General features: G+C 41.1%; 1 protein-coding gene across 3 annotated transcripts in view; it reads left to right on the top strand.

Annotated features, from left to right (window-relative positions):
• The window catches only part of LOC123514324 (phospholipid-transporting ATPase ID-like), a 41237-nt gene extending 30710 nt beyond the window's left edge, over positions 1-10527 (top strand). For all 3 annotated transcript variants that reach the window (XM_045272275.1, XM_045272192.1, XM_045272358.1), the window contains 10 exons: positions 1-34; positions 603-712; positions 990-1181; positions 3577-3645; positions 7300-7402; positions 7813-7949; positions 8522-8670; positions 9221-9365; positions 9718-9846; positions 10304-10527. The exon at positions 1-34 is cut by the window's left edge and continues 129 nt beyond it. In XM_045272275.1, the coding sequence (XP_045128210.1) occupies positions 1-34; positions 603-712; positions 990-1181; positions 3577-3645; positions 7300-7402; positions 7813-7949; positions 8522-8670; positions 9221-9365; positions 9718-9729 (951 nt within the window). In that variant the 3' untranslated portion in view covers positions 9730-9846; positions 10304-10527. The remainder of the gene's footprint in view (positions 35-602; positions 713-989; positions 1182-3576; positions 3646-7299; positions 7403-7812; positions 7950-8521; positions 8671-9220; positions 9366-9717; positions 9847-10303) is intronic.
• Positions 10528-12774: the final 2247 nt, after the last annotated feature.

Here is a 12774-nt window from a genome sequence, read left to right on the forward strand (position 1 = left end):
CTTTGTCACACTGTCATGCCGGAGGAGAAGAACGGTGAGAGAGAGAGAGAGAGAGAGAGAATGATTTGAGGAAAAGATAGAGAAAAAAGATGATTTGAGAGAAAAGAGGTTAAGAGAGAGAGAGAGAGAGAGAGAGAGAGAGAGAGAGAGAGAGAGAGAAGAGAGAGGAAATTATTAGAGGAGAGAGAAAGATATGAAAGAGAGAGAGAGAGAGAGAGAGAGAGAGAGAGAGAGAGAGAGAGAGAGAGAGAGAGAGAGAGAGAGAGAGAGAGAGAGAGATTGAGAGAGAGAGAGAGAGAGAGAGAGAGAGAGAGAGAGAGAGAGAGAGAGAGAGAGAGAGAGAGAGAGAGAGAGACAGTGTGGGTGTATGTGTGAGATAGAGAGAAAAGAAAGGATGTGAGAGAGGAGAGAGAGAGAGAGAGAGAGAGAGAGAGAGAGAGAGAGAGAGAGAGAGAGAGAGAGAGAGAGCTACCATTACAATTATTTTTAGACCTGAGAAGATACCAAACTTAAATTATTATTACCACCACCACCACCACCACCACCACCACCACCACCACCACCACCACCACCACCACCGTCACCACCACCACCACCACCAGGCCGTCTTGAGTACCAGGCGCAATCACCAGACGAGGGTGCGTTGGTGTCGGCAGCAAGGAATTTTGGGTTCGTCTTCAAGTCACGCACTCCGAACAGCATCACCATTTCTGTGAGTGTGTCTTTTGGGGGTCGGGGGGGGGGGCAGAGAGAGAGAGAGAGAGAGAGAAAGAGACAGAGAGAGAGAGAGAATGAGAGAAAAAACCCAACTTTACCAAAACACACACAAAAAAAAGAGAGAAAAAAAAAGAAAGAAAACAAAACAAAACACAAAAAACACCAAAAAAACACACAAATAAATAGATAGATAAAAAAAAACAAAAAAAAATTAATTAATCAACTTTTAAACACCCCAAACCCAAACCTAACCTAACCTAACCCAACCCCAGGCGAAGAAAATGCAGGAAACTTACGAACTTCTCTGCATTCTGGACTTCAACAATGTTCGTAAGAGAATGTCGGTGATTTTGAAGAAGGACGGCAAGATAAGGCTATACTGCAAGGGGGCTGATTCCATTATCTACGAGAGACTGAAGGACGGCCAGGAGAGCTTGAAACGACACACACAGGAGCACCTCGATGTAAGGACGGGGCAGAGAGAGAGAGAGAGTAGGGATGGGAGGGAAAGAGGTGTGTGTGTGTATTTACCTAATTGTATTTACCTAATTGTAACATACGGGAAAAGAGCTATGCTCGTGTTGTCCCGTCTCCATATCTATTAATGTCCAGCTTTTTCTTAAAATCATGAATATTCCTTGCGTTGACCACTTCCACGTCTAAACTATTCCATGCTTCCACCCTTCTATGAGGAAGCTATATTTTTCACATCTCTCCTATAAGTGGCCATTTTAGTTTTTCCCATGCCCTCTCGACATTCTTCCATTCCACATACACAGATCTTCCCTATCCATTTTTCCATGCCAATCATCACTCTGTATATTGCTATCAGGTCTCCCCTTTCTCTTCTGTTTTCCAGGGTTGGAAGTTGCATTCTTTTCAGTCTGTCTTCATAAGTCAAATCTCTTAAGTCAGGCACCATTTTCGTTGCAGCCCTCTGTACTTTCTCTAGTTTCCTTATGTGTTTCTTTAAGTTCGGAGCCCACTGTATTGTTGCATATTCAAGCCTCGGTCTTATCATTGCAGTAATTATTTTCTTCATCATTTCTTCATCTAGATATCTGAACGCCACTCTTATGTTCCTCAATAAGTTCAATACTTCTCCAATTATTTTGTTTATATGTCTCTCTGGCGATAGGTCATTGGTAATTGTCACCCCAAGGTCTTTTTCTTCATGACTGGTTTTATGTCTTCATTTCCTATCTTGTACATACTCCTGATTCTTCTTTCACTCTTGCCAAACTCTATTTTCTTGCATTTTGTCGTGTTGAACTCCATTTGCCATGTACAGCTCCATTTCCATATTCTGTCCAAGTCTTCCTGGAGTAGTTCGCAATCTTTGTCACATCTCACTTTTCGTAACAATTTTGCATCGTCTGCAAATAGGCTCACATAACTGGACACCCCATCCACCATGTCATTTATGTAGACTGCGAACATTACTGGTGCCAACACTGATCCCTGTGGAACTCCACTCTCCACCAATCCCCATTCTGATGGTCTGTCCTTAATTATTGTTCTCATTTCTCTTCCTACCAAAAGTCTTCCATCCATTTTAGTAAACTGCCATGCACTCCTCCTACCATTTCAAGTTTCCAGATCAGTCTCTGGTGTGGTACCTTATCAAAGGCCTTTTTTAAATCCAGATATATTCCATCAGCCCAACCATCTCTTTCCTGTATTACATCTATCACCCTCGAATAGTAACATATCAGGTTTGTCGTGCATGAACGCCCTTTCCTAAAACCAAATTGACACTCACAAAGTATGTCATTTTCTCCAAGAAGTCTGTCCATCTAGTCTTCACCACCCTCTCACACATCTTAGCTACCACACTTGTAAGTGACACTGGTCTATAGTTCAATGGGTCTCTCTTGTTACCTGATTTATAGATTGGGACAATGTTAGCTCTTTTCCAGTCTTGGGGCACTACGCCTTCCCTTAATGAGGCATCAATTACTTCACAAACTTTTTCTGCCAATTGCTCCTGCATTCTCTTAAAATCCATCCTGATACCCCATCAGGTCCCACAGCTTTCTCACTTCTAAACTCCCCATCATGTTCTTGATCTCCTCCACCGTTACTTGAAACTCCTTCATAATCCCTTTCTGTTCCATTACCAGTGGTTTGTCAAAAGCAGTCTCCTTTGTGAATACCTTCCGAAAGCATCCATTCATAGCCTCTGCCATTTCCTGGGATCTTCACTGTATACTCCATTTACTTCTAAACTTTCAATACTTTCTCTATTTTTGATGTTGTTGTTCACATGTCTGTAAAAAAGCCTTGGTTGGTCTTTACATTTATCAATTATATCCTTTTCTTGTTTCTTTCTTTCTTCTCTTCTAATCAACACATATTCATTTCTTGCTCTTTTGTAACTTTCCCACTGCTTAATCCGTCTTTTCCTTCTCCACCTCTTCCATGCATCCTCTTTTCTTGTTCTAGCCTTTTCGCATCTATCGTTAAACCAGTGTGTGTGTGTGTGTGTGTGTGTGTGTGTGTTTGGTGTGACAGGGAGATGGAAAGAGAGAGATGGGAGGGAGAGGGGTGTGTGTGTGTTTGTGTTTGTGTGTGTGTGGTGTGTATGTGTGTGTGTGTGTGTGTGTTTGTGTGTGTGTGTGTGTGTGGTTGGAATAGTTGAAATAATGTAGAGAGAGAGAGAGAGTTACAAATTTAAGGAAAAAAAGATTGAAAAAGAGAAATATTTATGTGAGAGAGAGAGAGAGAGAGAGAGAGTGAGTTTAATATGACCCCATTTATATGACCCCTGTATGTGACCTCAAAATGACCTCAACCTAACCCCTCAGTGTGACCTAAATGTGACCCCTCTGTGACCTTGAAATGACCTCTTTTCTACAGGCATTTGCTGGAGACGGCCTTCGAACACTGTGTCTCGCTTACAAAGACCTGGAGGAGGATTACTTTCAGGTGAGAGAGAGAGAGAGAGAGAGGTTTAGGAAAGGACACAGGTTTTTTAAGGGTGTTTTTGTGGTTCTAGTGACAGATTAACAACATTTCTGCATTATTAATAAGTGACGTGGGTTTTTAAGGGTGTTTTTGTGGTTCTAGTGACAGATTAACAACATTTCTGCATTATTAATAAGTGACGTGGGTTTTTAAGGGTGTTTTTGTGGTTCTAGTGACAGATTAACAACATTTCTGCATTATTAATAAGTGATGTGGGTTTTTAAGGATGTTTTTGTGGTTCTAGTGACAGATTAACAACATTTCTGCATTATTAATAAGTAACGTGGGTTTTTAAGGGTGTTTTTGTGGTTCTAGTGACAGATTAACAACATTTCTGCATTATTAATAAGTGACGTGGGTTTTTAAGGGTGTTTTTGTGGTTCTAGTGACAGATTAACAACATTTCTGCATTATTAATAAGTGATGTGGGTTTTTAAGGGTGTTTTTGTGGTTCTAGTGACAGATTAACAACATTTCTGCATTATTAATAAGTAACGTGGGTTTTTAAGGGTGTTTTTGTGGTTCTAGTGACAGATTAACAACATTTCTGCATTATTAATAAGTGACGTGGGTTTTAAGGGTGTTTTGTGGTTCTAGTGACAGATTAACAACATTTCTGCATTATTAATAAGTGTTGTGGGTTTTTAAGGGTGTTTTTGTGGTTCTAGTGACAGATTAACAACATTTCTGCATTATTAATAAGTGACGTGGGTTTTAAGGGTTTTTGTGGTTCTAGTGACAGATTAACAACATTTCTGCATTATTAATAAGTGATGTGGGTTTTTAAGGGTGTTTTTGTGGTTCTAGTGACAGATTAACAACATTTCTGCATTATTAATAAGTGATGTGGGTTTTTAAGGGTGTTTTTGTGGTTCTAGTGACAGATTAACAACATTTCTGCATTATTAATAAGTGACGTGGGTTTTTAAGGGTGTTTTTGTGGTTCTAGTGACAGATTAACAACATTTCTGCATTATTAATAAGTGACGTGGGTTTTAAGGGTGTTTTTGTGGTTCTAGTGACAGATTAACAACATTTCTGCATTATTAATAAGTGACGTGAGGGTGTTTTTGTGGTTCTAGTGACAGATTAACAACATTTCTGCATTATTAATAAGAGACGTGGGTTTTAAGGGTGTTTTGTGGTTCTAGTGACAGATTAACAACATTTCTGCATTATTAATAAGTGACGTGGGTTTTAAGGGTGTTTTGTGGTTCTAGTGACAGATTAACAACATTTCTGCATTATTAATAAGTGACGTGGGTTTTAAGGGTGTTTTGTGGTTCTAGTGACAGATTAACAACATTTCTGCATTATTAATAAGTGACGTGGGTTTTAAGGGTGTTTTGTGGTTCTAGTGACAGATTAACAACATTTCTGCATTATTAATAAGTGACGTGGGTTTTAAGGGTGTTTTGTGGTTCTAGTGACAGATTAACAACATTTCTGCATTATTAATAAGTGACGTGGGTTTTTAAGGGTGTTTTGTGGTTCTAGTGACAGATTAACAACATTTCTGCATTATTAATAAGTGACGTGGGTTTTAAGGGTGTTTTGTGGTTCTAGTGACAGATTAACAACATTTCTGCATTATTAATAAGTGACGTGGGTTTTTAAGGGTGTTTTTGTGGTTCTAGTGACAGATTAACAACATTTCTGCATTATTAATAAGTGACGTGGGTTTTTAAGGGTGTTTTTGTGGTTCTAGTGACAGATTAACAACATTTCTGCATTATTAATAAGTGACGTGGGTTTTTAAGGGTGTTTTGTGGTTCTAGTGACAGATTAACAACATTTCTGCATTATTAATAAGTGACGTGGGTTTTAAGGGTGTTTTGTGGTTCTAGTGACAGATTAACAACATTTCTGCATTATTAATAAGTGACGTGGGTTTTAAGGGTGTTTTGTGGTTCTAGTGACAGATTAACAACATTTCTGCATTATTAATAAGTGACGTGGGTTTTTAAGGGTGTTTTGTGGTTCTAGTGACAGATTAACAACATTTCTGCATTATTAATAAGTGACGTGAGGGTGTTTTTGTGGTTCTAGTGACAGATTAACAACATTTCTGCATTATTAATAAGTGACGTGGGTTTTTAAGGGTGTTTTTGTGGTTCTAGTGACAGATTAACAACATTTCTGCATTATTAATAAGTGACGTGGGTTTTTAAGGGTGTTTTTGTGGTTCTAGTGACAGATTAACAACATTTCTGCATTATTAATAAGTGACGTGGGTTTTTAAGGGTGTTTTGTGGTTCTAGTGACAGATTAACAACATTTCTGCATTATTAATAAGTGACGTGGGTTTTAAGGGTGTTTTGTGGTTCTAGTGACAGATTAACAACATTTCTGCATTATTAATAAGTGACGTGGGTTTTAAGGGTGTTTTGTGGTTCTAGTGACAGATTAACAACATTTCTGCATTATTAATAAGTGACGTGGGTTTTAAGGGTGTTTTGTGGTTCTAGTGACAGATTAACAACATTTCTGCATTATTAATAAGTGACGTGGGTTTTAAGGGTGTTTTGTGGTTCTAGTGACAGATTAACAACATTTCTGCATTATTAATAAGTGACGTGGGTTTTAAGGGTGTTTTGTGGTTCTAGTGACAGATTAACAACATTTCTGCATTATTAATAAGTGACGTGGGTTTTAAGGGTGTTTTGTGGTTCTAGTGACAGATTAACAACATTTCTGCATTATTAATAAGTGACGTGGGTTTTAAGGGTGTTTTGTGGTTCTAGTGACAGATTAACAACATTTCTGCATTATTAATAAGTGACGTGGGTTTTAAGGGTGTTTTGTGGTTCTAGTGACAGATTAACAACATTTCTGCATTATTAATAAGTGACGTGGGTTTTAAGGGTGTTTTGTGGTTCTAGTGACAGATTAACAACATTTCTGCATTATTAATAAGTGACGTGGGTTTTAAGGGTGTTTTGTGGTTCTAGTGACAGATTAACAACATTTCTGCATTATTAATAAGTGACGTGGGTTTTAAGGGTGTTTTGTGGTTCTAGTGACAGATTAACAACATTTCTGCATTATTAATAAGTGACGTGGGTTTTAAGGGTGTTTTGTGGTTCTAGTGACAGATTAACAACATTTCTGCATTATTAATAAGTGACGTGGGTTTTTAAGGGTGTTTTGTGGTTCTAGTGACAGATTAACAACATTTCTGCATTATTAATAAGTGACGTGGGTTTTAAGGGTGTTTTGTGGTTCTAGTGACAGATTAACAACATTTCTGCATTATTAATAAGTGACGTGGGTTTTTAAGGGTGTTTTTGTGGTTCTAGTGACAGATTAACAACATTTCTGCATTATTAATAAGTGACGTGGGTTTTTAAGGGTGTTTTTGTGGTTCTAGTGACAGATTAACAACATTTCTGCATTATTAACAGGAGAAACAATAAGTGACGTGGGTTTTTAAGGGTGTTTTTGTGGTTCTAGTGACAGATTAACAACATTTCTGCATTATTAACAGGAGAAACAATAAGTGACGTGGGTTTTTAAGGGTGTTTTTGTGGTTCTAGTGACAGATTAATCATTAGCTCTCTCTCTCTCTCTCTCTCTCTCTCTCTCTCTCTCTCTCTCTCTCTCTCTCTCTCCCAGGACTGGAAGAGCCGGCACCATGAAGCTGCTGTGTCTCTCGATAACAGAGATGCAAAACTTGATGCCATTTACGAAGAGATAGAGAAGGACCTGGTGCTGCTTGGTGAGACAGAGAGAGAGAGAGAGAGAGAGAGAGAGAGAGAGAGAGAGAGAGAGAGAGAGAGAGAGAGAGAGAGAGAGAGAGAGAGAGAGAGAGAGAGAGAGAGAGAGAGAGAGAGAGAGAGAGAGAGAGAGAGAGAGAGAACACAAAACACACAAAGAACTCATAAACACACAAAACCACTCAAAACACCACACACACACACACACACACACACACACACACACACACACACACACACACACCACTACCCTCACACCAGGAACCACAGCCAAAACACACAAAAACACTCAAAAGCACCACAAAAACACAACAAAAACACCCCAAAACACAACCCAAAACACACCCAAAACACCCCAAACACACACACACACACCCACACACCTAACCACACACCACTTACCACACACCAGGAGCCACAGCGATTGAGGACAAGCTACAAGATGGTGTGCCACAGACCATCGCAAACTTGGCCATGGCGGGAATCAAGATTTGGGTGTTGACTGGTGACAAACAAGAGACTGCTATCAACATTGGCTATTCCTGCCAGGTGAGAGAGAGAGAGAGAGAGAGAGAGAGAGAGAGAGAGAGAGAGAGAGAGAGAGAGAGAGAGAGAGAGAGAGAGAGAGAGTTTTTGAGTGAAAGAGAGCAAAAAGGAGGTGATTTGAAAGAAAGGAAGAGAAATTAAAGACAGAGAGAGAGAGAGAGAGAGAAATTTATCGTCTTTCCTCCACCTACCAGTAGAAAACTAAATCTTTCCTCCACTCCACTAAAATTCCCTCCACCTTCCCTCCACTTTCCTCCACCTTACCTCCACTTACCTGCACATCCTTCACTACCCTCCACATCTCCACAACCCCACAAAACACTCCCAAAATGAAGAAAAATAGAGAAAAAAAAAAGAAAATCATTAAAACTTCCTTCCATTGTCCCTCCACCTTCCCTCCACTTCCCTCCACTTACCTGCACATCCTCCACTACCCTCCACATCTCCACACCCCACAAAACACTCCCAAAATGAAGAAAAATAGAGAAAAAAGAAAGAAAATCATTTAAACTTCCCTCCACTGTCCCTCCACCTTCCCTCCACTTCCCTCCACTTACCTGCACATCTCCACACAGCTGCTGACAGATGACATGGTGGAGATCTTCGTGATAGACGCCCAGAGTGCAGGAGAGGTGGAGGAACAGCTGCAGCGGACCAGGGAACAGATCCGTAACATGTCCCACTCCACACACAACCAAACCAGTCTGAGTGTGGTCACTTTTAGGTACGTTTGGGAGTGTTTTGGGGTGTTACAGTGTTTTTGGGGTGTTTTGCAGTATTTTTGGGTGTTTTTTGGGTGTTTTGGGGGGTTTTGCAGTGTTTTGAGTGTGTTGCAGTTTTTGGGGTGTTTTGGAGTGTTTTAGGTGAGTTTTGCTGCGTTTTCGGGGTGTTTTTGGTGTGTTTTGGGGTGTTTTGCAGTATTTTGGGGGTGTTTTGGGGTGTTGCAGTGTTTTGGGTGTTTGGGTGTGTTTTGGGGGATGTTGCAGTGTTTTTGGGGTGTTGCAGTGTCTTGGGTGTGTTTTGGGTGTTTTTGAGGTGTTTGGGTGTTTTAGGGTGTTTTGGGGGTATTTTTGGTGTTTTATGAGTGTTTTGGTGTGTTTTTGGGTGTATCTCTCTCTCTCTCTCTCTCTCTCTCTCTCTCTCTCTCTCTCTCTCTCTCTCTCTCTCTCTCTCTCTCTAATGCGCAATTTTATTTCAATTTTGGCATATTTGAGACATTATTTAGTGTATTTAAATGTGTTCACTCACTCACTCACTCTCTCTCTCTCCCACAGTGAAGATGCGCTAGGGGGCGACACACTGAGCGAGGCAGGGGAGAGTGAGGTGCGAGCAGACTACGCCCTCGTCATCAATGGTCACTCCCTCGTCTTTGCCCTCAACGCCAAATACGAGAGACTGTTCTCGAGGTTGCCAGCTGGTGTAAGTACTGGGGGCTAGGGACTGAAATGGGGCTGTGGGACTGAGACAGAGAAGGGTGCCTGTGGAAGTTGCCAGCTGCTGTGAGTACTGGAGGCTAGGGGGCTGATGGAGGGCTGAAAAGGTTCTGAAAGGGGGCTGGGGGACTGAAATGGGGCTGTGGGACTGGGACAGAGAGGGGTGCCTGTGGAGGTTGCCAGCTGCTGTGAGTACTGGAGGCTAGGGGGCTGAAAGGGGGCTGTGGGACTAGGAGGGGTACTTATGTGGACTGAGAAGAGGGGCTGGGATGGGGCTGAGAGGTCTAAATGGGGCTAAAAAATTACCTGACTTTGACCTTTGACCTTGATGACCCCAGGCAAGGCGGTGATCTGCTGCCGGGTGACGCCGCTGCAGAAGGCGATGGTGGTTGACTTGGTGAAGCGATACAAGAAGGCTGTGACGCTGGCAGTGGGTGATGGCGCCAACGATGTCTCCATGATCAAAAGTGAGTGGTGGTGATGTGTGTGGTGTTGATGTGTGGTGTTGGTGGTGGTGGTGGTGAAGGGGTAGTGTGTGTTGTGGTGAATGATGTCTCCATGATTAAAAGTGAGTGGTGGTGATGTGTGTGGTGTTGGTGGTGAAGGGGTTGTCTGTGTTGTGGTGGTGTGTGTGGGTGGTAGTGTGTGTTGTTGTGGTGGTGAGTGGTGAAAGGGGTGTGATTTATCGTGGTGTGGTGAGTGGTGCTGTGGTGTGGTGTGTGGTGGTGAAGGGGTAATGTGTAGTGTTGTGTGTGGGTTCTGTGGGTATGTGGTGTTGTGGTATAGTGGTGAGGTGGTGTGTCTCTATCTCTGTCCCTCAAACACACCACCTAAATTTAACCCAACCCAACCCAACCTAACCTAACCTAACCTAACCTCACCAATCCTAACCTAACCTAACCTAACCTCACCACCCCCCCACAGCGGCGCACATAGGCGTGGGCATCTCTGGACAGGAGGGTCTGCAGGCGGTGTTGGCGTCGGACTACTCGGTGGCTCAGTTTAAGTTCCTGGAGCGCCTACTGCTGGTTCACGGGCGCTGGTCCTACTACCGAATGTGTAAATTTCTACGCTATTTCTTCTATAAAAACTTCGCCTTCACTCTCTGCCACTTCTGGTTTGCGTTCTTCGTCGCTTTCTCCGCCCAGGTGAGTGTGTGTGTGTGTTTTGGGTGTTTTTGGGGGTCGTTTTGTTATTTTTAATGCGTTTTTCTTATTTTCTATCTCTGTTCAGGTGTGTGTGTGTGTTTATTGGTGTGTGTGTGTGTGTGTGTGTTAGAAATGAGATAAAGAGAATGATATGATTTGATGTCCTCTCTCTCTCTCTCTCTCTCTCTCTCTCTCTCTCTCTCTCTCTCTCTCTCTCTCTCTCTCTCTCTCTCTCTCTCTTCATCCTGTTTTTTCTGCTCAGATTCTGTTTTTATTTATTTATTTATTTATTTGTTTTCCTTCCAGCGCGTTTGACTAAAAAAACAGATTCTTGTGTTTGTTTGTTTGTTTTAAAGTGTGTGTGTGTGTGTTTGTGTTTGTGTTTGTGTGTGGCTTGGGTACGTTTGGGAGGTGTGGCAACATCTCAAACACACACACAAACGTACAACATATAAATACACACACACACACACACACACAAACACTAAAAATGCGTAATAACAAACAAAAACCTAATAAAACACAGTGTACAAACAAACGCACAAACGGTAAAAACAAACACAGAAACACTCACACTGAAAAACGAAAGGAAAACAAACGGAGCATGCAAACAAACACAAGCTGAAATAAAACAACAAAACGACAACAAATAAAAACCGAAAAACAAACGTAATGTACAAACAAACACACAAACACTCCAAAAAACACACAAACGCACACACACTTAAAAAACAAACAAACGGAAGGTACACACAAACACTCAGAAAATAAACAAATGCACAAACACACCCAAAAACACACAGACACACACACACACTCGCACAAATGCATAAAAACGTACAAAAAATGCAAAAATACAAACAAACACAACGTGAAAAATAAAATATACCTAAAACAAACAAAACAAACGCACTAAAAACTGAAAAATGCAAAAAAAACACAAGCAAATCAAACGTAAGGTACAAACAAAAACAAACACACAGAAACACGCTTAAGAAAAACACGCACAAGGTAGAAACAAACACACGAAAAGGAAATGAAAGAAATATAAAATTAGAAACAAACGCATGAAAAATAAAACAAACGCAAGGTACAAACACACCAAAACACCCAAAAAATGGAAAAATGAACAAAACAAATGGATAAAAACACAGAAAAATGCAAAAACAAACACACAAACGCACATATACAAAAACACAGAAAATGCAAACAAAATAATAAAAACGGATAAAAACACAGGAAAACGCAAAGCAAACACAAGGTACAAACACACAAGCACACAAAACACCAAAAAGTGCAAAAAAAAAAACAAAAAAACGTAAAAACAAAACAAAACACAAGATCCAAATGCACAAACACACCACTCAAACACAAAAAAAACATAAAAAACCCACAAAAACCCACAAAATGCAAGATCAAAATGCACAAACACCACTCAAACACCAAAAACACCCCAAAAAACACCTAAAAACACCAAAAAACACCAAAAAAACTCAAAAACCCTCAAAATGCAAGATCCAAACACACAAACACACCACTCAAACACCAAAAACACCCAAAAAACACCAAAACACCAAAAACCCACAAAACGCAAGATCCAAACGCACAAACACTTTAATTGCAGACAGTGTATGACCCGTTTTTTATCTCGACGTATAACCTGTTCTATACGTCGCTGCCCGTTTTGTGTATGGGGATAATGGACCAAGACGTGAACGATTACTACAGCCGTGTGTACCCTAAGCTTTACACCCCAGGACATCAGAACCTCTTCTTCAACAAACGTGTCTTTCTCTGGAGTGCCGTTCATGGGGCCCTCACCTCTTTCCTCATTCTATTTGTGCCTTACGGTGAGTTTGGCATGCCGAGCCACCGCCTTCGCAACCTTCGGCGTTTCTCTTGGACGTTTTTTAGCCGTTTCGCGTTTTTTTTGTGTTTATTTTTCTGTCTAGCACCGTGTGGCACTTCACAGCACGGTTTGTGTCACTGTGGTGTGTTTTTTCACGTTTGTGTGTGTGTGTGTGTGTGTGTGTGTGTGTGTGTGTGTGTGTGTGTGTGTGTGTGTGTGTGTGTGTGTTTTAATTGCATTTTTATTGTTGTATATTTGATAATGTGTACATTTTTTTATATTGCAATTGTTTATACACCACCACCACCACCAGTCACCACCACCAGTCACCACCAGTCACCACCACTGCAACCACCACCCCTCCTCCTCCTCCTCCTCCTCCTTTTCTTTCCTTTTTC

The sequence above is a fragment of the Portunus trituberculatus genome, chromosome 1, assembly GCF_017591435.1.
Source record: "Portunus trituberculatus isolate SZX2019 chromosome 1, ASM1759143v1, whole genome shotgun sequence".
Classification (NCBI taxonomy): Eukaryota; Metazoa; Arthropoda; class Malacostraca; order Decapoda; family Portunidae; genus Portunus; species Portunus trituberculatus.